The sequence below is a fragment of the Terrapene carolina genome, unplaced genomic scaffold (assembly GCF_002925995.2).
Source record: "Terrapene carolina triunguis isolate 2854851 unplaced genomic scaffold, T_m_triunguis-2.0 Scaffold192, whole genome shotgun sequence".
Classification (NCBI taxonomy): domain Eukaryota; kingdom Metazoa; phylum Chordata; order Testudines; family Emydidae; genus Terrapene; species Terrapene triunguis.
Window position 1 is genome coordinate 22,048,218 of NW_020664543.1, and position 25,799 is coordinate 22,074,016.

Sequence of the window (25,799 nt, forward strand, 5' to 3'; positions counted from 1 at the left end):
CTTTGCATCCAGGGTTTCTGTGCATGGGTCCATTCTTCTTTTCTTCTCCTCCAAAGCTCCTGTTGTGCAGAGTAACTTAATTTTATTCCATGTAAAGTCCGTTTTTTGAGCTGAGTATCAGAATGGACATCGGCATAGACTCTGATGCTCCTTTCAACACTTAACACTAATTTGTCATGTCTGGGTGTGGTTAGATTCATTCTAAAGTTTATGTCTCTTGAAAGGCTTTGAAATAGTCAGTGACCTGCTTCTCCTCTCTCAGCCTAAGAATTGTACCAGTAGGGGAGCTGAATTAGTAACATTGTTAATTAAACATGGTTTTCTGCATTAACATGACCATGGCCCCGATCCTGCAAACACTCATGCATATGTTTAACTTCACTATGATGAGTAGCCATTGGAATTGGTGGGATTACTTCCGCTCTAAAGTTAAGCGCATGCATATTGGCGGGATCAGGGTGCACGTGTTTGAATATGCAAAAGCAATGAATTTTGCAATACTTTGTCTGCCATAGTGGAATGACGCTTTTCTGTCTGTCTGTCTAATCTATCCATCCATGTGCTGAGCTTTGTTTGAGTCCGGGAGGAGCTGCAGTGACGAAGTAAAGACACAGAGGGCTGTTCCTGATTATCCCTAACACACAACCATAAAAGCCCGACAGCCTTGCATACCCTCACATGCCCTGTCGTCTCCCCCTCCTCCCCCCCCGCCCCCCCGGCTCATGTTTATGGCCGAACGTCTGCGTTATTTTCATTAGGGACTTTTGTGTGTCCGACCTGAAGCTGGAAGGCTGGGCGCATTGCCACTTAGCCACGAGTGTCCGTGGGCAAAGCCATCCAGGAAATGTTTATTACGAATATAGGTTGGGGAGAAATGTCATTTACTTATACTGCTGTTTTAGTTTGTTGCTGGCATAACTATCCTAGAGCTTATTAAAAAAAAGATTCTCCACAATATCTGAAATCAACCCGGTCGATTGGCCTTCTCCATTTGGGATCAGTCGTAACACGGCAAAGGGTGCGTGTAGGGAAAAGGAGAACCATACATTACAGCTGAATCACAAGCCAATAGCTTCCTGTTGACCTGACATGGCAGGGGCATAGGGTCCAGGAAAGGGTTAGTGGTGACAGCCATTCCTGAGGTAGGGGCAATAAAACCTCATGAAATGTCTTGCTTTCTTAAAACCTGTAAGTAAATATAGCACAAATAAGTGGGAGCAAATCATTCCACTGGTCCTAGCCTGGCATAGTCTGGGCAGGGGCTGTTAAAACTTCCCACCCACATGAATCCTGACCTCCACCCCCATCTGCTATTCCAGTCCAGGGGCTCCCTCAAAGCTCTGCTAGTGCATTGCAGCCCTCCCTCCCCCACCTATCTGCAAATACACCTGCGCCAAGGTCTCTCGTGAGCAAAGACTGGCACCTGTGCTGAATTAGGTCACTTTGTGCAGTGGCTTAATAATGTGGACAGAGGGAGGCAGAGGCTGGGGTGAGACAATTCCCCCTGAGCCCTTCCAAAAAAACTCCAGACCTCCATGTGTGAACTACGGTCAGTGCAGGGTTTGAACCCAGATCTTCAGAGGTGAAGAGTTATCCCATTCTGCCACCGACAGCAGATCCTCAGAACCTCGTTCTTTATAGGGCACTGACTCATTTGCCACAATGAGTGAGCCTTGGTAAGGAAGTTTCTCCGTGTTTTCCCCCAGTCAGATACAAGGCCCATATCCGCTGTTCTGCAGGTGGGAGAAGTGAGTGGGTTTTTCTCAGAAAAAGGCTGTTTCCATCTCCACCTTCACCTCCTCCTCTCCTTGCACATCCACCCCCTTTTCGACCTTCACTGTCATCGGCTCCGTCTCTGCCTCCGTGCCCATCTCCATTCTTGTCTCCAGGCCTTGACTCACCATCCCCATGTTTGGTTCTGATTCCAGCTGCACCTCTGCTCCCCCCATGCCCTCTCTACACCCATCTCCCCATGTCCTGACCAATCCCCTTTGTTGTCGTCCTGCGTTCCTTTAGGACAATGGAGCTTACACACAGAGATATGCACAAAGTCCCCTTTGCCATATCCCCTTGTTAACTTTCAGATATTTTCTCCTTTTTTAAATCACACTTTCTCGTCCCAGCGAAACGAGAAGGGCGTGTCCCCCACACTTTTCTCTTACGTTTGCACTTCAACTGTTTGACATTCGTGTTTAACAAAATTCATAATGTGACAATAAAACAACCAAATTGCTCTTCTTCCTCTTCCCACAAGACCAACAAGGGCCACACACAGGGCATCACTGACCATCCTAAGATTGCCAATTGGAGAGGCTCAGATGCTGAGCTGTTGAAGGTATATTTCTGATGGTAGCATTTAGCTCCTTGGTGGGGGTCTCCATTCCCTGGGCTCACATGTTCTGTTTACCGCTGGACTTTGGGGGTGGGGTGGGTTGGAGGGAGGGGGGTGGGAAGTATTAAATTGGGGGGCAGGGACAGGAATATGCCCCTGGAAATGAGGAGCCAATAGAGCCAGTACCTACTGTGCATGCTTCTGACAAATGCAGCTGTGTCACATAATCTAGATCTGCAAACAGCCACACACACACCACCTGATGTTCCCACAGTCCTGGGTCTCTTGTGAGCAGAGGCTGCCAGCTGTGCTAATTTTGCAGAGACCCAGCAAAGACCCAACCATTTCACTTGTGACGCCAGCAGGATTAGAACCCAGATGTGCAAAAAGGGGGGTGCTGCCCCTAACCTGCTGTGCTATCTAACCCTGCTTTCCTTCCTCCCTACTCAATGAAACTGCTGAACCCCCTCTATGGTACTTGTGTGGAGACCAACCTCCTGGACAAAACTGCTTCAGGAATTCCACAGGCAGGACCCTTGCAAAGTAACAGTGGGGCCATTGTTGAATGCAATGGGCACCTAAACAGAACCTGCAAAGCCTTTACCCCTTCATGTGTGCCCAGTGGGCAGCTGTGCGTGCAGATGTATGCATGTACATCCACGTCTGGGGTTGGAACATGCCCACACAAACATAGTGACTGCTCCATTGGTGCTTAGGATAGAATAGTACTTAGCATAGCCCTTTGCGTAGATTTACAGAGAGCAGAGTCAGATTGGGCTGTGGTAGGTACTGAGGGCTCTGCAGTTAGCGTGCGGATGCTAACATGGCCTATTTTGACCGTCAATGGATGAGAAATCGGGGAAAGCCACCAGAGATCTCAGAGGGTTTTAGGTGGGCCAGTCCCTCATTGTCCTCATGTCTGCAACCCCTGAGTCGAAGTCAGTGGGGTTATACCCATTTACATCGGGTCTGAATTTAGCAAGATTCTTTCCGAAACCAAAGGCAGGGGAAAACCTCCCAACTTTCCAACATCTCAGATCTTTGATGCATCGCCATTCAAGGCACAATTATCCCTTTCAGATCCATCTAGGCTCTGATATCCTGCTCTCCCAACATGTGTGGGGTTCCCACGACATTCTGCGCTCTTGATGTGTGTGGAATTCCCTGTGGAGCAGAATATCGGATTCTAGATCCACCTTATGGATCTAAGGGGGAGATTCTTGCTCTGAATAAGTTGTTTTATTTCTCTTCTGCAAATCCTGCAGCGTCAGCCTCCCCATCTTGTACTCGTACTGGTAACGAAAGCTGAGCCACGCAGGATTGGGAATGCCAGATCTGTATATATTCCCTCCCCCCCAAATCTGTGTTTCACTGTCCATGTTCCCAACAGCCAGGATCAAATGCACCGTAAAGTCTGTGCCATTTCCAGGTGGCCCTGCAAAGGCGGTGCAATCCCAGCAGTGTGCAGCACCGGCCTGCAAGCATCTCTGACCCTGTGTGCCGGCCTTCGAGCCTGATCCACCTGTAAATGATTGTAATTGCTGGTCAGGGTGGTTTGATTTTGTGTGATTTATTTCTTGCTAATTCTGTGCTCTCCACAGGACCAGCTCTCGGCTGACATGTACAATTTCGTGGCCAAAGAAATAGACTATGCAAACTACTTTCAAACTGTAAGTGCCAGTGGGGATTGGGCTTTTCTGTCTGTGTCCTTCCCTTGTGCATGATGCCTCACTGTGTTAACCACCGGTCTCTGGCCCAGACGCCCCTCCTCCAACCCCTACCCAAGTGCCCCGTGGTTCCTATGGCAGGATGTAATATCTCTCCCTTGTCTTTTCCCCAGTTAATAGAAGTGCAAGCAGAATACCATAGGAAGTCATTAGCACTTTTACAGAACGTGTTGCCTCAGATAAAAGCACAGCAGGGTAAGTGCGCAGTGTTTTCTTAATTGACCGCATGCTAAGCTAAGACGGGCTGGAGCTCGGGGCCCCAGCTGATTAGCAGAGGGCATGATGAGAGAGCCCCCCGTCTCCAGCATTGCACTGTACCCATAGGTGCTGTCTGTCCCCTTTCCCTGAATCATCAGTTTTTGCTCACCACCAGAGGCAGGATTCTGGATTCTCAGTAGCGAGGCCATCTCACAGACTGCTGCCCCCCCCCCCCCCCGTCCCAGTCAGAAGCAGTTCCACCCACCCTGCTCAGAGCTGATTTACTGGGGAGGAAATTCCCCCACCATCTTCCCAAGTCACCCCACTCCTGGACAAACCCTCCTAGCAGGGTCGCTTTCCCTTAAACTGTCAAAATCGGTTCTCCGTCAGTTCCTCCTCTAGCCTCCGAGTCAGTCCCCCCAGCCCCAGCAAACACAATCAATGCCGTGCAGCTACAACAGCCCCCTCTCCAGCAGTGACTCTGGCCTGTGCACTGTCCCGCCTTCAATCCATTCGCCTTGCAATGGCTTTTCAACAACCCCACTGTCCCTTGCCTGCAGGACAGTGACTCGCCTCTCCTCCCCACCCCCACACGGGATCGATTGCCCCCACCGAACCCCAGATCTTCTCCCTCACACGCTTGCCAGCCATTGCCAATTGCACCTCCCTCCACAGAGCCCAGCTCTTCTCTAACCCTGGGCCCGTCAGGTTCTCTCCTGCTTGCAAACTCTTCTGAGTCCCTGCTCCTTCAGGCAGGTCGCACCCACCCCGGTCGTCTCCTCCTCCCACTGCCAGCTGGGTCTGTCTGGTTCTCCGTCAGCCCCACGGACTTGAGATCAAATGGAGCCAGAATGAAGGGGAACTTAGGCTCTAGGGCATGGGGAGCAGAAGGAAACCTAGACTAACTGGGCCACCGAACTAGGTTTTCCCGTCATTCTTTCAATTAACACATGGCACAACGTGCAGCACGTATTAGAATGTAAAGAGGGGAGTCTCTTGCTGTTGGATTTCCTTGGGGGAAAATAACCTTTCCCTTGTGTCATGTGCGCAGACCATACAGACTCCTGACCGCCCCCGAAAGGAGGTGGATTTCTTCCCTCCCCATTCCCCCGTGGGGAACTGAGTGACACAGATGCATTCATCCATGCACAGTTTTATGCACGCTTAGACACATGCACGCAAAGCCTCTTGCGCACACACACACACACACACACACACACAGCTGTATGCACACACAGCCTCGTAAGCGTACGTTTGGCCCTGCACACGCGTGTAAACACACATGTGCACGCTCGTGCACTCGCACACTCATGCTTCGGGACATTAAGAAGGAGTGAATTCAGGGGGCCCTTGGGACCGGCTGATCAGCCAGGCTAGAATTGCTTCTAACTGCCCCCCTTGGCAATGGAAAGGAATTCCTCAGCCTGCCCAGAAATACAGATACAGGGAAGTCTCTCTCTCTCTGCTAAAGAAAACAAACCCTGGAACGCTCAGTCCTAAGCAGCTGTGGGCTTTGTTTGTGGCCGCAGGCTGCATACTCAGGACTTTGCAATTCCACCCTACAAGATCTCCTGGGCCCTGAGAACCTGCCACCTTTTAAAGCAGCGTTGTTCTCCCCCCTTTTAAAGCAACGGTCCTGTAGCTATCAGGCCAATGCCCACTAGCAGCCATGCAAACAGCTCTAGTGGTGCTCTCATTCCCAGGAGCAACCCTGTGCAGTTGCAGCTTTATTTCCCTTTTTGGGAACTGCTGCCTGTAAATTACTCCTGCCACCCCCATAAGTATATTGCAGGGGTGGCCAGACTTACTGACCCTCCGAGCCACATACAATAATCTTCAGAAGTTCGAGAGCCGGGTGCACCTGCCAGGGCTCGGGGCTTCTGCCCTGCAGCAGGGTGGTGGGGCTAGGGGCTTCAGCCCTGCGGGAGGCACTTGCCAGGGCGTGGGGCTGAAGCCCTGGGGCTGAAGCCCTGGGCCCCAGCAGGCGCCTCCCGTGGGGCTGAAGCCCCTAGACCTCCCTGCCCACTAGGCAGAAACCCCGAGCCCCACCATCCCACGGCAGGGCAGGAACCCCAAGCTCCCCCTCCTGGTCTGGTGGGTGGCGAATGGGGAGTCGTGGGGGGTTCCGCAAGCCGCAGTTTGGCCTCCCCTGGCATATTGAATACACAAAAGCGAAGAGTTAGAATAGCAGGTGGGCCCCCGTCCCAGTCAGGGCTGCTCGCTCGGAGGGCTGCATAAGCCCTTAAAGATCCACCCCTTATCTTTGGATTAAGGTATATTGCAACCACGATGCACCATGGTAATCTTGTCCCCTGGGGATTTCCCACCCCGGGAGCCCTGGCAGCGTTTATGCCAGTAGAAGCCCAGTTTGAAGTTTAGCCATGCAGTGAGTCGATGCATTTTGCCCTCTCGCCTCTGGAGGCTGGAGTCGAAGTAATAGCTCAGGTCACTAGTGAATTGAGTGTGACAGGTCTCACACTCCACCACTTAGCACGATTGGCAGACCCTGGTCAGCCGAGGGAGGCCAAGGACTGGATTAGCCGGGGGTGCTCAGGGCAAGATTGAGGGGCATTAAGGGAGCTGGGCGAGGGACACCGTGTGCGGCTCCTCTCGGCACTCCCTGCCAGGCCGTAGACCCCACGCGGTCCAGAGCAATAGCAGTGATGGTTTCACTAGGGGGGCTTTCAGGCAGGCCTCAGGTGGGTGAGGCTGGGTGTGATCTGGCCTGGTGGCCGCATGGAGGCTTGGCGTTCAGATCCACGCCGTCGCGCCTGGAGCCAGCAGGGGCTCAGGGGCAGCCTGCTTGGCGCCCAAGAGCAGGGGCTAGCCCAGGGTTCCATTGCCGACCCCACACTGGCTGGTCCCAGCAGCAGTGCTGGGGGAGGGTCAAGCATCAGCATGGGACATTGAAGAAGCAATACAAGGGGGGGACACTGGGCGGATCGCACGCCCTGGCTCACCTAGACCCGGATATAGATGCATCCCAGACGTGCATTAGCTCTCTACGCGCACACACATAAACGTGGGACGTGGGGATGCGCAGCCCTGCAACCTCACTGCCAAGGGAGCTCCCTAACTGGCAGAGACGTGGCTGTCGCAGGAGATGGGGGGGGGCGGGAACTTGCGCAGCTTCCCCAGCGGGTGAACATGCTCCCCTAACCCAGCACGGGTTCCTCTCCCTCCTGCCCGCTCGGTGGATCCGTGTAACAGAAGCCTGGATCGAGAAGCCCTCCTTCGGGAAGCCGCTGGAGGAGCACCTGGCCGTCAGTGGGCGGGAGATCGCCTTCCCCATCGAGGCGTGCGTCACCATGCTGCTGGAGTGCGGGATGCAGGAGGAGGTGAGTCAGGAGCCCCCCAACTGGGTGGCTTCATTCCAGACACAGATACTCTCCAGCTTTTCTTCCCGCGAGCACAACTGTCGGAATGATCCCTGCTGCCCTTAAAACCTCTGACCCTCTGAAAAGCCCCTTCCTTTATTCCCCCATTGAAACTCTACCCTGGCCTCTCTGGTATTTCCAAACCCTCCCACTGCAAAATCCTGGGGCAGGCCCTGGAAAACTTGAGGCAAGCCCCCTCCTTCAGCTCTTGTGCCCGGCCTTTGGTTCAGCTGGGAGAGCAAACACTGCAGCCTCTTCTCAATCTGTGAATGAGCCTCCTTGGAAAGCAGATCCTGGCTTGACTGGTCTTGGATAGACCTGGTGTAAATTGGGAGCAGTCCCACGGAGGTCCCTGGAGATATACTGGCAATATTGGGTCCTGGGTCCCTCGCTGTGTCCCTTTGTATAGAGCAAGGCTGCTCCTAAAATAGATCATGCATTCCTAAGACAGGCCAAGACGGGTCAAATTCGGTCATGTTATAAAGAGGTGCAGTTGCCATGGAGGCCTCTGGTCCAAATTCAGAGGCACTGTTTAGAGTGGTGTAAGCAGCACAGGGAGTGCATGTGGTAATGTGGTGTAGTTTACAATTATTTGGACCCAGTTCTGCTCTCGGATCAGTTCGTGTCCGCCGAATTCAGTGGCGTCACTCCTGATCTACACCAGGGATGAGCCCAGCCCGTTCTGTTTGAGGTTTCATTTGCTTGGAAGTCTGCCGCCTGGAGAAGCACCCTTTCATATGGCCTGGGGAGGTAAGGGCGCACCCTGCTGCTCCGTGCGGCCGCATCCAGTTGCGTAAGGAGAGCAGCTGGCTGACTGAATAGAGCTGCTGCCACGTCTAACTCCTGGTTTGTGTTTGGAGTCTGTTGCTTTCCTTTGACCTGCCTCCTTTAGACCAGCTCACTCTGTTAGCACAGTCCTGCGTTGTTCCTAGGGCAGTTGGTCTCAGTTATTTATCAGTGGCTTTGAGACCTAAGTAATTCCTTGCCTGAAGAAAGCGTGTTCCAGTTCAGAACCACATAGGCAAAGTAACGTTTTCTTTTTCCTTCTCTTGAAATGAGAAGAGAAAAGCAGGAAAGATGATTTAAACACAGCAGGGATTGGAGCGTGTTCTGCGGGACTCGTGCACATGCCACTGTTGCAGTCCTTTTTATTGCATTCACATGGTAGAGACCGAGCTTATAAATATGGAGATAACCATCCCTCTTCATTATGCAGAGACCAGGAAATAACGAACGATGGACAACCCCCTACAGGTTTAAAGAAGCAACAAAGAGCTCAGATGTTTCTTCAGACCTTGTTGGAAATATTCAGACCCTTTGATCTATAAAGTTGGGCTGGGAATCTCCTGAGACTGCACACATCTGATCGTTTTCTGATGCTTCCCATCCTCGCTGGAAAAAAAAGATTAAAAAAAGCAGCTTTGCGCCATGTTTTGGTGCTTCCAGGCCTTGCCATGATCGAGAAATGCAACTGGGGCCAGGTCTACACTACAGCCCTGTATCGGTATAACTACGTCGCTCAGGAGTGTGAAAAATCCACCCCCCTGAGTGACACACCAACCCATGTAGACAGTGCTATTTCGGCAGGAGAGTTTCTCCCGTCAACATAGCTAGTGCCTCGGGGAGGTGGATTAACTACACTGATGGGAGAAGCTCTCCTGTCGGCACTGAAGCGTCTTCACTGTACGTGAAGACCAGCCCTGAAAAATTGAAAAACAAACATAAAAAAGAATTGACAAACCTGTTTGTAATCTCCAGGGTAGTTTGATTTGAGGGCAAAACTTTGGGTTGCTTCATCCTTTCTCTTGAGCAATTCATCCATCCCTATATATCAGAGGTTCCCAAACTTTTCATATTGCATACCCCCTTTCCAGATCTACCAGCTGCTCGCATACCCCTACTTCTCTCATCACTGATAGGTTGTGTGTTCCTGTTAACACGACCTGTCTTTAGCCATCTGCCCATATTTCACTGTTACATACGGATATAATTATAGTGCGACATATACAACCGAAATAAGACTGGACAGTTGCTGGGCAGCTGAACCCGCGCTGTTCGGTGATTGGAGATGAGGGCTCTGCACATCTGCGTCTCTGTGTTCTCATTGGTACACCTTGAAGTAAATTAACTACCATATTGTATATAACAAATTCCCATGGAGTTTTAAAGCTTCGTCTGAGTTGCCTGTTATGAAAATGCAATAAATAAAATTCTAAGTAAAATCCACCGTTAGACAATTTCTCCTGTGTACCGCCCAGAGATGTCTCGCATATCCCCAGTGGTGCGCAGACCACGGTTCAGGACCCCCTGCTCTAGATGACAGTCAAAGTCAGAGAGAAGGTGGGTGAGGTAATAACTTTCATTGGACAAACTTCTGTAGGTGAGAGAGACACTACACAGAGCTCTTCTTCACATCTAGGAAAGGTGTCCCAGTTAACTACAAGGTGGAACAGATTGTTTAGCACAAGTAGTTAACTCATATTCTCAAAGACCTTTCAAGGTGAAGTGACCCGTTAACCCCTCTGCAGTCATAGAACAAAAAGGGGGTTTGGTGGGTTACTGGTTGCTGTAATAAGCCATGAATCCAGTGTCTTTTTTAAGAGCAGGATTTTTACTGTCTAGCAAAGATCCGAATTTAAGCTGCCAGGCTCGTCTTTGGAAGGTGTTGTGCAGGTTTCCTTTGAGGAGGACGGAGAGGTCAGATATAGAGTGAGCGCTTGGGGAAAAGTGTTCGCCCACAGGGGGTAACAGGGTGTTTTTGTCTTTTACCATGTTTCTCCGTGAGTTCATTCGAGAGCGTAGTGATGGTCTGGTTTCACCCCATAGTTGTTATCGGGGCACTTAGTGCCCTGGACAAGGTACACCACCTGTTGTGATAGGTGCGTGTAGGACCCATGGATCTTCAAAGGTGTGGGGTGGGAGTCAAAGTCAAACCTTCATGCTTTCTCCCATGCTGCCCCCTCGGTCAGGAGGCGCACTCCCCATCGACAAAGCTACCGCCTTGGGAGCTCCTGAGTCAGTGAGCAGCTCCCCTTTCCTGCTGCATATAACCACAAACTTCCCTCCCTTCTCCCCTGAAAGCAGCTTCAGTGCCCCCCGCCCAACCTTAAGTTTTTCATCCTTAAGATATGAGCTACCTCCCAGCTGCACATCCCCTGGGGGCTGGCGGGCTGACCGCCCGGTTGGGCACATGTGGGGGTGAGCTTTGTGGTAGGAGTGACTCCCAGTTCACCCTGCCCTACCCTCTGCAGAGCCCCATGTCTCTACGCTGCCAGGTACTGACCCTCCTCGGGAAGCAGGGCACAGCAAAGAACTGTCAGGGAGCTGGCTCAGGGGGAGATGGGGAGAGTGGTGCCAGGAGCACTAGGAGGGGAGTGGGGAGCATGAGGCTCTCAGCCCCCTGGGGCGGGACTGTTGTCCTGGCTTAGGAGCTCCCCCAGGGGCGACAGCTCACATCTGCTCGACTTCCAGCTCAAGAATGCCTCTTCTACCGGCTGGCACCTGGGATCTGAAACACCAGCTAAGCTGTCGCTGCCTTTGGTACCATCACCATTAACAAAGACGCTGATGCCGCTGCTGGTCATGCAGGGGTCAGAACAGACACCCCCTCGCTCCCCTGTAGCTGTCAGTGTAACCACTGGTCAGTGTGTGTAACGGGTCCCCATCTGCGCCTGATCCAGGGGGAATGCGAGTCTGTCAGCTAGAGACCCTGGCTCTTGATGTAGAGACTTTAGTTCTGGAGATCCCTGGTGTTGGCCAAGATGGCAGCTGATACATCGCCCTGCTGGGGCTACCAGGAGTACAAGCTTGTTTGTGTCGGCAAAGGGAGCAGGTGTGACTTGAAGCGGCCCAGGGCACAGATATGTGGAGTAACAAAGGGCTGTTCTGCAAAGACACTCCTCGCACCATGTCTAATCTGCCCAGTTCCATAGTTTCTAGGCCCCATGAGCCAGGCCCCCAGCTGGAATTGCTCCATAGATACTGATTTACACCAGCTGAGGATCTGACCCTACAACCCCACTTGAGTTCTGTGTGTAAGTCAGGTGAGCAACAGGGATTCCCACGCTTCCTACCTCAGTGATTTCCTACTAAACCGCATCCAACGTGACACCACTAGGTCAGAGCCTGACCCCTAGGCTGGGTATTAAGCTGGCACCTGGGTCACTCTGGGGCTCGTGGCCTCGGGGCGCTGTGTTCTGCTGTTGCCATGATTTTAGGAGTTTCCTGCTGGGGCTGACGTCTCTCCTGTCTCCTTTGCCCGAAGGGTCTCTTCAGGGTGGCTCCTTCTGCATCCAAGTTAAAGAAGCTCAAGGCGGCTCTCGACTGCTGCGTGGTGGACGTGCAGGAGTATTCAGCAGACCCCCATGCCATTGCAGGTAAAGGGCATTGCCACCTTGGCTTTGGTAACAAGATTATGTGCTACTCTAGATGATCCTCCTCCAGCCGAGGATCTCCAAGCACTGCTCACGCTGTACTGGACATAGCCTGTGCAGTGGGAAGTCCTATTGCCTGAACCCTGTGGGAAGTTTTCCAGCAGAATTATTTCGCCATCCGAAAATGCTGACTCATCGAAAGCAAAATGGTTTGTGGAAATGTGTTGCCTCCGATGGCATTTTGTTTAGAAAAAAAGCAGTCAGGACTCAGCTTTTCGACTGGCCATTTTGAAATGACTTTTTGTTTCCATTCTTAAAAAGAAATGATATAAAGGTTAAAAAGCCAAAATTGGAACAAACAATTTGAATTTGACCAAAATGAAACATTTTGAGCCGAAACAGGTTTTTTTTTTTTTTTTCAGAGGAAAAATTTGGAAATTTGGGGCAGGGGGGTTTTCCAATTTCAGAATGGAAAAAAATTTGAAATGGGAAAACTATCCCTGAAATGGAAAACCCATTTTCCCCCAAGCTGTCCCATGCAACTATGCCTGTGCGATCTGCTGCTGTCATTTCGGGACAACAAGTAAAGAGGCAGGGCCCTTCGGTAGGGGCCTCCCATAGGGGTTAAAACTCAGTCTGCTAAGGAGGAGTCATAAACGGCTTCTTTTGGTGTTTCGTTATATAGTTTTTCGAGCGATCTATTCACTAGAGGAAAGTTGTTAAAAAAGAGTCTGAACTCTGTTGCCCTGTTCAATTCTAAGCTTGAGGAGCAAATTAGAACTGTTGAGGAGCCTTGTCAATCTGTTAACATCAAGTACTGATTTAACTCTAGACATAGTGTAAAACAATTGTGTTATGCTTTAACTGAATGAATGGACCAAACTGTGCACTTATGCTACTGTAAATTCTGGAGTTACATCCAATTTACAACAATGCAGGAACAAACTTTGGTTCATTATCTCTTAACTTTAAAAATATAACGAATGTATGAAAAACAAACTTTGAAGTATAAATATAACCATATTGGGCATTAAGGAGGCATAGGAACAATTGTAGATTTGTTTGATGCCAGTTTGGAAATAAAATTTGTCCTCTCCTTAAACACTCGAGATATATATATATAGGTGTATATATATATACACCTACTAACGTCAGTGCTTCTAAATCTTCAGTTTCCCCTGGAGACATTCGTCAAACTATTCTAGCATCTCTATTTTCTGTGCTTGTCTACAGTCCTGTTCATTGCAGTTGAGGACAAAAAAATAGTTTTGATCAGAATCATTGATGAACCCCAGGGTTCAGACTTTCCCTGGTTTATTGTGATCAACAGATTTGCCAGTAAATGTTACATTTAAAAAAGTAAATCTAAATGTTAGGACATACATTGTGCTTATTCTATTTAGCCAAGTTACCGGTCATGCTAAAGCAACCCAAATACAATTGTAATAGCCATGAGACGCTCCAAAAACATGGCGATGAGTGTGGGATGAGTGGATCGATAATTAGATCATTTTGTATTCTTTTGTAACAGAGTTTCCAACCTGGTTGTTACAAATTCTGTCGGTGAACAAGAGGGTTTCTGGATGAGGTCCCCTCCTTACTGGCCTGCTAAATATTGATTTGGTTTGGATAAAACTTTTTGTATTTGCATCACTCATGGGCTTTGAGGCCAAGTTTTTCAAAGACACCTGGATGATTTGGACTCCAAATTTCCATCAATTTTAAGGATACTTGGGCACTCACATCCCATTCGCCACTTTTGAAAATGGCATAGGTCCGTATGGTGAGATACCGTGAAGTGTTGTGACAATGGCACATTTCCACAGGGTTAAGATGATGTTCCTTTCTTGATCCAAGATGGTTTCCCTTCTCTTTCAAAACCTGAACTTGGGAGGGGCTGGGCACCCAGGGCAGCAGTAATAGCAGTCGCAGAGGAGGCTGCTCAGTGCTTTACAGGATTGGTTCCTCAATGAAATGAGGGTGTGATCTTGCTCCCATTGAAGCCAGGGAGTCCAGTGTCACGGGGCAGAGCCCACAGAGAAAGCAACGAGAACAGGAGAAATGGCGAATGTTTGACAAGATTATTAGGATGTTAATTGGTTTTCTTGGTTTTGGTTGAAATCACATTAATGATGCTGCTGGGCAGAACATACAGCCTGGCCTTTGTGCTTCATTGAAGGGACTAAAGTCCCATGCCCAGGGACCAGCCAAGATCCTTACACTCCAACCCAGGAAAGCATCCTACTTTGGTACTGACTAGCCAGTGTTCCCTTCTGTCTCCTAGGGGCGCTGAAGTCCTATCTCCGAGAGCTTCCAGAGCCTCTCATGACCTTTGAACTCTATGATGAATGGATTCAAGCTTCCAAGTGAGTCCCAAATGCACTTTCCTTTGTCCTTGGTCTCATCTTCTTCCTCAGCACCTACAATGAGCAGTCAAAAGTACTGGAGTAAGAAGGGCTGAAATACGTTCTATATACAGCCCCTATGGAGAGGCATCTTCCATGTTGGGAATTGCAGAGCTGCCTGCTGAATGACTTTTTATCTTGCACCTTTGACCTCTCACCTGTCCTCTGCCTCTGCTAATCCAGCTCCCCAGGGTTCATCCAGAGGCTGCTCAAGACAATCTGAAGCCCAGGGCAAAATGTCAGTGTGCTGCCCCCCCCGGCGGTGTCACAGACCAGTCTATGGGAGTGTGAATTGCAGAGCACTCAAACCCGTAGCACTCTAACTGTCCCATGTAGACCCTCCTGGTGCAAACTGAAAGGGACCTCGTATGCATTTATAGAGTCCTGTTTGAAACAGGACGGCATCAGCATGAACTAGGTACCTTTTAGCTTGCACCAGCAGGGTCGGCGGAGGTCAGTTAGAGCGCTACACGTTCAAGCTCACTGCAATTCATACTCCTGTAGACTGGTCTGCAGAGCCGTGTAGCTTCTCCCAGAAATCTGCCTCTAGCTAAAGCAGCCCCGGGCTTCCTCTCACATCCCAGATGCCTCAGCAGCTTCAAATCACTGCTGATGTTTTCACCTTTGTCCCCCAAATGTGGAACTTTTCCCAAAATTGCCCCAGCTCAAGGACGAGGATGGGCAAGATGGAGTCCTGCAGCGGCTTAGTGTCAGAGCTTTAGAGCTTGGCATTCAGTGTCCCGGCAGGGCTAGAAACAGGTGCTTTAGCCCATTCGGAAGGTGAGATTCCTGCTGGGAGAGGCAGCATGCGTGTCTAGCTCTGGAAGGGCCAGATGTCAGGCCTTAAAGTCGTGGAATTTTGAGGCAGAGAAGAGTTGTTCTTTAGAGGCTTAAATGGACTCCCTCTGAATCCTGTGTAGTGGGGCTGATGATAATCTAGCTCTACAGGGGAGTGGATGTGAAAATATAGGTGAGGTCTCTGTGGCTATGAGCTGGTACCAGTGTGACTAAGGGATGTGAAACTTCCAGAGGAAGGATTGTCTAGTGGCCAGGTACCAGCCTGAGGCTGGAACTGACCTCAGGTCTCCCCTGCTCTGCCACAGATTTCCTTTATGACCATGGGCTAGTCACTTAGCCTCTTTGTATTCAGTTCCCCCTCTATGAGATGGAGATGACAGCACTACTCTGCCTCAGAGGGGGGCTCGGAGGCAAATACATCAAAGTTTGTGAGGCACTCAGTTCAGTAATGGTGACCAGATAAGCACCCAAGTGCTTGTCTACATGGCAACCTTCTGCTGCTGCTACTCGAAAGTGCAGTACATCAAGCTGCCCTCCAGGCTTCGCACTGCACTCTCGCTGCATCCACACGGGACGTTACTGCGTGGCATGCTGGTGCACTGGAGATTGACTCCCTGCCTTGCCACAGAGTAACTTGCCATGTGGACAAGCCCTGAGGTAGCTAGCTAGACCCTCCCCCTGGCGTGTCCACATAACTGGGGTGATGTGTGCATGGATCAGAGATGGATTAAGGATAAATCAGGCCCAGATCAACAGAGTTATCTCTATACAATTTCCCTCCATCCACTTCAGTCTCCGTCTGTACATAGCCTCTGCAGTCCTGTCTTGGGGATTGCCTTGCAGCCGACCTCTGTTTTGTGTAGGGGATGGGAAGTAGGTCTTGAACTGAAAGCAAATTGCCCTTGTCATAGAAACTCTCTGGGCCCTGGAGCAAAGTGCTGGGGGAAGGGGTTCATTCCCCTTGTTGAGGAGGTGCTGGTACCTGAGCCACTGGGAAAACCTGGCCTCCCCCGGCTTGAATCGGAACAGCTCAGAGCCAGGGCCCTGGTCATGCATGGTAGCACCACTGCCTCTCTGAAGGACTCGCTCGCACTCAGCAAACGTGCTCGCAAACTTGATGCCTCCTCCAGAGACAGGACTGAACTATAGTGGACTGTCAGGGCCTTGCATTCGTTTTTGGGCTGCTCTCTTCTTCCCCGTCTGGAAGGGACATCTCTGTATTTGCAGCAAATGCAGAAATGCACCAGACTTGGGGATCTGACCAGTCAGCCTCTGTATTCATGCATTCCCTTCTGAGGAGGGCAGGGGCCTGGCTGAGTTGGTGGGCTGGAGGCCTTCCAGCTACACTCGCAGTCTCTAATGGTACCATGGAGGCCTGGAGTTTCTCTCTAAGCACCCGAAATAAATAATAAAAGCAAGGCTGGGCTCAGGCACCAACATTCGCACTCGCTCTCTGCACTGGACGCCCCCAGGCTGGGAGCGTTCAAATCTGGAGGGGCTGGCTCAGACTGTTACGAAGACAAAAGCCGCTTGCAAACTCAGGATCCTGGTTCAGATTTCAGCCGCGCCCCAGTTGTCAGGGCATTCAGATCTGGGGCCTCATCTCTTCTCAACAGCTGAGCGCTCAGCGAAGCGAGCGGCCCGGCCGTGTGGCGAACTGACCCACTAATCCCAAACTACGCTTCCTTCCTAGCATCCAGGACCAAGACAAGAGGCTGCAGGCCCTGTGGAATGCCTGTGAAAAACTGCCCAAGGCCAACTACAACAACATCAGGTGAGTGTGTGGGGCAGAGGGCTGTGTCTACAGGCAGAGTTGCCAGTGATTTCACTTCAGGTGTAATTTTTAAACCAGTTTCATTAAACTGGTGCCAAAGCTGTGTGGAGACTCTCACAGTGTGGTTTAAACCAGCCTTATTTTGGTTTAACTTAAGTCCAGTTAATAAGAGCATCCCATGCCCACTGGCGAGCCTGTGTACTGGGTCCCCCTCTGTGCCCAGTCCTCAGAGGATATGAGTCTATTACAACCCCAGGAAGGGAGCTTTAGTTCAGCCCGTAGCAGCTTGTGCTTTTTAGCTCTGGAGGTCACCAGCTCACTCCGCGGAGTGCAGGCCAAGGTGGCAGCTGTCTCCCATCCACACCACCGTTTGCGCTGTTGTAGCTAATTGGTCTAAAAACCAACGTCAGTTAAACTGGTGACACTTTTTTCGGTAGACAAGGCCTTAGTGGGAGGGTGGGGGCTTCCCCCCCCTCAGGCGCCTGCCTAATGCCCACTAATGTCAGTGGGATCTCTGCATGCTTAGCGATGCAGGCCCGACCCGGCAGGCGGCTGAACTCTCAGCTCCCCTTGAAGTTGGGGCTTTCAGCACCTGCCCTAGCAAGTGCTGCTGCAGTAGGCAGGGAACCTGTCTGATCCCCAGGGGTTCTGTTCCGGGCCTTGCGCTCTCAGGTGCTGAGGGAGGGGGAGCTGTATCTTGTTGGGAGTGGGGCTCAAGCAAAGTTGGCCATGTAGGTCAGAGCCTGAACCCTCCCGCAGTGGGCCCAGGGCTCATGTCCCGCCACAGCCCAGTAATGAGCACAAAGGTCCGTGGCGTGGGAGGACCGTAGGTTCCCCTCTTCCCCCTGACCCCCTCATCCAGCCTGCTTGTGAACTGAACTTAGTCATGGTGGAAAAGCACCAAACTCACTTTCCATGGGAGGACGGCAGGCAGATCGCTGCGGGGGGGCCTAGCTCCCACCTGCGTCCTCTCACTTTTCCTGGCCTGTGGGAGAAGGGGGCTGGGCAGTGGAGCCCAATCTCTCAGTCCGCCCAGGATCACAATGCCAGGGCCTCCTTCACCCTGCTCTCCTGCGCTAGCCGCAGACCCTGCACTTTGGGCCACTTGCCCTCTAATACGGGTCGAGCCCTCCTCTCCTAGTACCCATGGAGCTAGCGGCACACGGGGGGGGTCAGACCAGCGCCGCAGGCCCAAGCAGCCCTTTGCAGGTCACAGGGGCACCGGGACTGGGGACACCTGCCACAAAGCGAGAGAAGCCCCTTCTCTCCCGTGTTGTAAGATATTTCACCAGGGATTTTCCAGGGAGTGTGGCACCCAACTCCCATTAGATTTCAATAGGCTTTGGGCACCTAACTCCCTTAGGCCCCTTTGAGAATCCCTGCCTTACTGTACACTAGGAGATACAGTGATTAATGAGGAAAACCCTGGAAACTGGAGCTCCAGGCTGTTGTTGGGACGTTCCCCCTAGATCAGGACAAGGTGACAGTTGACTGTAGACATGTCCATGCCCTCAACACAGGAATTTGCTTTCCCTCCTGTGAGCCACCATCCTCTGACTCTGCCAGCCTTTGGGGCATGCTGCACCATGCCAGTTGCCCAGGCTTTGGGGGAAGGGCACTTCCAGAGGCTTGCTGTCTGGGCAGGGTGGGTTTATCGGCCGCTAGGATTTAGCGGTTAGCCCCCGAATGGGATAGGATTTCCTGCTGGATTTCATTTGTGTTACCAAGCACTGAGACCCCGGGCGTGATCTAATCGTCGCCCTTTACATTCTTAGCAATGAAAATCAATCAGGCATTGTGGCTAGCCATAGCACTATCTCCCAGCCTGGTGGTGGTTAGAGAGGGAGGCTGGGAGCTGGGACCCTGGATTCTCTCCCCAGCTCTGCCCCAGACTCAAGGGATGACCTGGAACAAGTCACAGCGGGATTGTGAAGCTTCCTTCATGTTTGAGAGCCGCTTCGAGCCTCTCAGAAGAAGGACACTGGATGGTAGGCAGTGCAAGGATGTTGATCTCAGGGTGGTGCGCGGCACTCACTGAAGTATTGACCTGGAAGCTGCCTCGAAAGAGAGAGGCCGAGGCACCTGGGGCTCGGGGAATAACCTGCATTCGGTGCTTGGTTTCGCTGTGAATGTCGGGTGCAGAGGAAGGCAGATGTGGAGAACATGCGCTGCAGCCCACAGGCCCAGGTGATACTCCAGCCTCACCCTCTGCCTCTTGATCGCCTCTGCCAGGTACCTGATCAAATTCCTAGCAAAGCTAACGGAATACCAGGATGCTAACAAAATGACACCGAGCAACGTGGCGATAGTGCTGGGCCCCAACCTCCTCTGGCCTCAAGCAGAAGGGTAAGCGGAATCCACTGGTGCGTGAGTGTGTGTAACAGGGTCCCCTCGGTGCCCAATCCACAGGGATTCGTGTCTGTTACAGCCACTGCTAGGGACCCTTGACATTTTAGCTCAAGCTGAAGCAGCTCAGGCTTTTAGCTGTGGCGGTCCCCAGTTCAGTCCCCAGCGTGTTGGCTGAGATGGTGGTTGTCGCACAAGTACTGGGGAAAGCAAGATAGAGCAGCTCCCGGGGGTGGACGAGACGGGTGAACTGGTGGTTGCTGCTTCTGTTGCTGTTCTCCGTCAGCCCCATTGGCTCCTTAGCGGAGCATCCTCAATTCCTGCTGAAGTCAGTGGGAGCTGTGGGCTCTCAGCACATCTGGAAATCAGGCCACTTAGGTAGGGTGTGTTTTTCAAATCCTTTCCCTAAACTTCCCTAGGACCATAGATGAAAACACATCCCCTGCCCCATAGAGCTTGACAGTCTAACGACAAGGCATGCTAACGTGAGGCACAGGAGGCCGTTCCAGCAGAGGGAGGGTGAAGGGGGAGAGCTAATGCTGAGAAGGAAGGAAGCGTGGGTTGGATGAAGAGGTGGGTTTCCAGGGGCGAGGAGAAGAGGGAGTTCTGGGCCTGTGAGGACAAGCAGACTGCCCCGTGTGTTGGGGGCAGCATGGACGGAGGCAGAAGTAGGGAGGTGAAAGAAGAGAAATGGAAGGAGCAGAATCACGGTTCCTATGTGAATCGATCCCTGAAAGTTCTTCCGGCTTCTTTGAGGTGGAAGGTGCTATAGACGTGAGAACATCGTCATAATGGGTGTGTTAGGGCCTCAACTTGTCACAGGACTGGGTTAATTTTCTAACCATTGGCTACCTGGCCGATGTGCCTGATGTTATCCTATTTACTATCCGACGTTGGGCAAGGCTGCCCTACGAACGCTACAGCAGCACCGTTGCAGCCTGCAGCTGTGCTGCTCTCCAGCACCAGAGTGTGGCTGCTTCCTACAGTGACAAAAAGGCTTTTTCCGTCAGTGTCGTTAATCCACCTCCCCACGCGGCAATTCTTCCGTCGACCAAGCCACGTCTACACCTTGGGTTAGGTCAGCTTAACCATGGCGCTCACGGTGCAGCTAGGTCGATCCACATTTTAAGAGTAGGCCAGGGCTCAGTATCAGTTCTGAAGGGCCTCTTTCCAGCCTGGAAGTGAAAATGACCAGCTGTCTGGGTGCTTTTGGGAGCATTTCCCAGCCTGCCTTTCTGGGGCACGGTGAGAGTGGTGGGGTGCACCCAGGGTAGAAAGCAGCTGCTGTGCTGCTAAACAGAGCATGCGGGGCACATTCAGGTCCCCAGAATGCAGCTGTGGGCTCCCCGCTGGAGCACAGCAGCTGCGGAGTTGGCACGTCTGGGTAAAAGGCAGCAGCAGAGCTGGCGAACGGGCCATAGCCCCCTGACATCAGAGGTCAGTGGAAGGCTAATACACAACAGCAGCCCAGAAGCCATGGGGTCAGGCAAGCATCCAACCTACCCTTCTTTTGTGTTGGCCTAAATCATTCTTTATGGTTAAATCAAGACACTGGAGGCTTAATTACAGTCCCTGCTTCCAAGGGCAGCAGGTTAGGGAAGCCGCTGTGCACTCTGGTCTTGGAGATGCCTTGGAGAACCACATGAGCCCGTATCCCTGCCTGCCGCATGCTCGGTTGCTCCTGGAGCATGGCCCTGCAGCTTTGGAGCTAATGGTGCCCACAGAAAAAGGAAGTGGTGCCATAAACGAACCCGCAGTTGGGTTCAGGCTCCTTTAATAACATGATCCATAAGCTGACCACTGTTCTTGCCGTGATGGCGATGTCCCTACGCTGTGGCTAATGTCCTGCAGCATAGAATTACCCCGTGGGCCAAAGAGTCATGTTGGTAAAAATGTAGGACACTAGTAGGGAATGATGGGCCAGGTTCTCAGCTAGGAGTAGCAGCAATACAGTGGAGCTCGGCTGATCTACGCCAGCTGAGGATCCATCCCAGAAACGTCACAGTTATTAGAAAGCACTTCAGATGTGATGTGTTCATTTAAAAGCATCAAGCGCCTTAGAGAAGTGCTTTGTATTAGCAAGGTAAAGGGAGGGTATCGAGACGAGAGAGGGGAAGTAATGGGTTAGTGCGCTCCCGGGGCTGCCCCTCCGGGCATTTGCACACCTGACATTCGTCACCATTATCGTTCTCTGCTGAGAACTGGAAAAGCCGGGGGGAGGGAGGGAGCTGCAGGGCAGAGCTGAGGGGCATGGGCAGAGCTGTGTGTGAGCCCATGGCTAGAACAGCAGGTGGCTGCGGGGCAGCACTGAAGGGCATCGGCAGAGCTGTGGGAGGGCGTGGGTCTGTAATACCTGGCTGCTTGGAGGGTCCCACTGGACTAGCAAGGGAATTGCCAGTCAGGACTGTGATGCACTAGCAGAGCTGCGTTAGAAGAGCAGGGGGACCACGTCAGACCTGGCACGTGTTGGCTTCGACCAATGCTATTAACCACCCAGCCATCGCCAGTGCTGAGCTGCTGCCCCCTGTGTGTTGCAGAAACATCACGGAGATGATGACGACGGTGTCTCTGCAGATCGTGGGGATTATCGAGCCCCTCATCCAGCACGCCGACTGGTTCTTCCCTGGAGGTAGGCCATGCGTCTCCTGCCGCGCGCTGTGTGCTTGCGCAGGTATCAGCGTTGAGAGGAAGCATAATGGAGCCGGCCCGCCTGGGCTGATCCTGAGGGGAATGGAGGCGGAGGACACAAGCGTCCATTCCACAAACCAGCTTGGAGGCCTGTGAATGGGAAAAGGCCTGGACGGTCTCCATCCACTTCCAGGCACTGACGCCACAAAACCCGCTGTGGCCACTGGCACCGCTGGGCAGAGGGGCCGGAAGCTGGGTGGGGCGGGCCCTGCAGATGGCCTTCTTTCACCCCGGGGTAATGCTGGGGCCGTGTAGAGAGCTGTGCACTGTCGCTGCGCCCGGTCCACTCTGTGATTTGGGCTATGGGGCTGCCAGGCCTGCACCTGCCCCAGCTCTGCCCTATGACTCCACAGCTCTGGTGGCTGAGGAGGGGACTCTCCCTGCTTGGCCCCACAAGCCCCCTGTGCTCCGTGGCCCCGGAAGGCCTCAGAGAGAATCCAGGATGAAGCGCAAGGCAGCTTCACTCCAGCCCAGCCCCCAATGAGACGCGTCCATGGAGCTAGAGAGGGACCCTCACTGCTCCTCCAGCCCACTCCAGCCGTCTCTCCCCCTCCAGGTCCTTACCTAATGGGTTATAGTCCCTATCCGTCGTGGAGTCAGCGGCTGGCTGCCCGCAAGCCTCGTCCATGTTCCCATGGGGCTCTCTGGTGCCGCTGGCAGTGGGAAGGGTTCTGTGTCCATACAGAGCCTGGCACAATGGGTCCTGGCCCATGGCTGTGCTCCTAGGCGCGATGCAGACTAGAAATAACAGCAATAATCCCTCGCTGCCCAGAGCCCTCTGCCTAGTCTGGATGCGAGGAGAGGCCCCCACACAACACTGTACCCTCTTGCTTCCCCAACCAGACATTGAATTCAATGTGACTGGGAACTATGGCAGCCCCATGCACGTCAACCACAATGCCAACTACAGCTCCATGCCCTCCCCTGACATGGACCACTCGGACCGCAAGCAGCACGACCAGGCCCGGCGCCCCCTCAGCGTGGCCACGGACAACATGATGCTGGAGTTTTACAAAAAGGATGGGTAGGGCCTCTTCGCTTCGTTGCCGGGGTTTGGTTTTGGTGTAAGTCCGTTACGGTTGTGTGAGCCAGAAGAGGCCGCGCCTGGCATAGCCTCGGCTGGGAGGTCTGCTTGGGACAGGGGCCCATGGGCATCGTATCCTGTAGCCTCCGCACTGGTGAGCTCAGATGCCTTGCTGCCTTGTCACTCCCACCCTCCCCTGCTCCTGACCTCTCCGATCAGCTGCCTTTGAGCCATTTTAGATGGGAGACAAGCCATTTCCCCTCCCCCACCTCCATCCACCCCCCCAGCCTGAGGTAAGTCACATTGGACACACAAGCTCCACCCAGAGACAAAGGGTTGGGGAAGGAGTCTCTGGAGAGCCAGCTAAGTGGGCAGTGCTCCCGAGCCCTCGTCCTGCAAGGAGCTGGCTTGGAGGCGCCGGAGTGGGAGCAGAGGGTGTTCAGAGGGAAGCGGGCCTGACGCAAATTGTTAGGATGAGTTGTCATCACTGGGGTTTGAGAGGCGCAAGCCAGGCGTTTGGGTCTAGCTCAGCCAAGACCAGGGATCCCCAGCCTGCTCAGCCGAGCCTTTTAAGGAAGCCATTGTCCTGCCTTTGCTAGTTGTTATGAGTTCCTGTGCGCTGATGTGCAAACCCTAGAGAAAAACCGAGTCCATGCCTCAAAGGGTCCCTACCCCCCGACAGGTCGTCCCGGTGACACTGAGACCACGTGCCTGGCCTAAGGGAATCACTGCGGGCTCAGGTTTGGGAAGGGGATGGGCATTGCCCCTGGGGGTGAGGGAATAGTGAATACTAAGTAAATGTCCAGGCCACCCCCCCGAAGCTATGGGTCTGTACATGGACCTCCCCTGGTAGGTCTCCAGGGGCTATCGCAGTGTGAATGTTCCATGATGGGGATTCTTTGGACTTGATCATATCTAAGCACTTCCTAACAATTAATTAATTCTTACATTCCCCAGTGAGTATGGGCAAGTGTTTTACTCCCCCTACCCCCCCTTACAGAAGGATGAATGACATGAAGTCAGTTGGGCCATGGTCACGTGTCAAGTCAGCGACAGAACTGGGAAGAGATCCCAGGAGTCCCAACTCCTCCCCCAAATCTCTCGGTGTAGCCACTAGCAAGCCACCATCCCAGCTTTAGCATATCTGGTGAGGAAAACAGCCCAGTTGTGTGACAGCTGAATAGGCCAGCTCCGTTGGCATGCACCCCAGTCCCACTGCAAATCTCTGGGCAACGTTTGCATTTCCCTGTGCGCACGGTGCAGCGCAAGCCCAGGAGAGTGAGTGGAATTGGAGCAGAAAGGGCACGCATGCTGAATCAGATTGGGAATATGGTCCAGAACCCTCAAGGAGCGGGACGGAGGCGGGTGAATGTGCACAAGGGGCTGCCCATTGGAGTTGTGAGTTAGCAGCAGCCATACCTGACAGCCAGGTATCGTGTCAGGATTCTCCACCGCCACAGGCAGGCTGGGATCCCTGAATCTCAGCTCTCCAGGCCCCCCAGTGTGCAGGGTCTCGCCCACCAGAGACGAAAATCAAACCTGAAACATCTTAAAGAACAACTCCTCTCCCTCCCTCCCCACTTGCACACAGCCCCGTCTCCCTCCCACACACATTGCACTTACCAAAAGTTCCCATCCACTGAGCAAAATCGTCTTGTGTTTGCAGAATCCTCTGAAGTTTCTTCCAGCGCCACCTTTCCTATTGAACAATCTGCTTGTCCTCCTCCTGCTGTAACCTGGATTCAAAGAGCTGTCCTCCTTAGAGTGTTACCTTGGCCCTCTAAACTCCTTTCCAAACAGTCGCTTTACCCAGTGGAAGCTTTTAGCCTTAGTTTCTTTTACACTAATACTTGTATGTTTCTGTCCATGCAGCCTTAGGAAAATCCAAAGGTACGGTATCCTCTAGTAGCCACTGGACCCTTTTCAGGCCACCTGTGTTCTGAACCCCAAGCCAGAGCTGTTCCAGTAGGCAGTGAGGTTAGAGCCTTCGCTGCTGAGCAAGCCAAAATACTGTTTTTTCGATATTTAATGATGTCAGGGAGGCAAATTCTGAGCTGGATTCTCCCCCGGTGGATCGGTTTCATGGGGTGTAAGCCCATGCCCAGTTTGGTCCAATTAGTGCAATTGCCTTAAAAGACCATTGCACTTTCATAACTTTGGGAAAAAACAAGGGCTCACTTCCTCTTTTGGAGTAATTCAACAGGAAGCTTCTCCAGCTGGGAGGAATACAACAGCGTCATTACCCGGAATGCTCTCCCATTCATTTTGGCTTCTAATGGCTCACTCAAGTTTGTGGCTGTTTGGAAAGACCTCACAGCAGGGTGGCCATTTCCCGCTGCCACCTTTGTAGGTGAAAACTTTTGCCACACCCTACAACAGTGCTGCTTGCACAGCCGTCTCATCTCCCCAAAGGTTGTGATGGGCCACAGCAGCTTCTGAGCGAAACAAACAAGATCTAAGGCGAGTTGTTACTTTGGTAGCAATCTCTCTTCTGGTGACACTATTGCTCTCTGCAGGGTTGGGAGGGGGCCTGAGCCAATAGCCAAGCCCTAACTTTGATCCTGCCCAATGAAGCCTCCGGGCAATGCCACTGACAATGAAGGTGTGTTTGGAGCCTACCTACAAAGTTCTTCCGGGACAGTTCTGACCCTCTACAACCCCTGCTGCCCTGCAAGTTGAATTCCACTGAAGAGCAGTGGGTTCCCTGGTATAAGAGGAGTTTTTAAAGGGCCAGACCTGGATCTCATCCGAAACAGG

At 52.4% G+C, this 25,799-nt stretch overlaps 1 protein-coding gene across 5 annotated transcripts in view; it reads left to right on the forward strand.

Moving 5' to 3' along the window:
- ARHGAP44 (Rho GTPase activating protein 44) overlaps window positions 1-25,799 on the forward strand; it is a 156,859-nt gene that overhangs the window by 114,817 nt on the left and 16,243 nt on the right. For 4 of the 5 annotated variants that reach the window (XM_024217593.3, XM_029912151.1, XM_024217596.3 and 1 more), the window contains exons 8-16: window positions 3,934-4,002; window positions 4,173-4,254; window positions 7,468-7,595; window positions 11,899-12,010; window positions 14,292-14,373; window positions 16,904-16,984; window positions 19,217-19,330; window positions 21,868-21,959; window positions 22,862-23,042. In XM_024217593.3, coding sequence (XP_024073361.1) covers window positions 3,934-4,002; window positions 4,173-4,254; window positions 7,468-7,595; window positions 11,899-12,010; window positions 14,292-14,373; window positions 16,904-16,984; window positions 19,217-19,330; window positions 21,868-21,959; window positions 22,862-23,042 — 941 coding nt within the window. Of the gene's footprint in view, window positions 1-2,319; window positions 2,336-3,933; window positions 4,003-4,172; window positions 4,255-7,467; window positions 7,596-11,898; window positions 12,011-14,291; window positions 14,374-16,903; window positions 16,985-19,216; window positions 19,331-21,867; window positions 21,960-22,861; window positions 23,043-25,799 lie in introns of those variants that run through there. The other variant, XM_029912152.1, reaches the window with a different exon arrangement.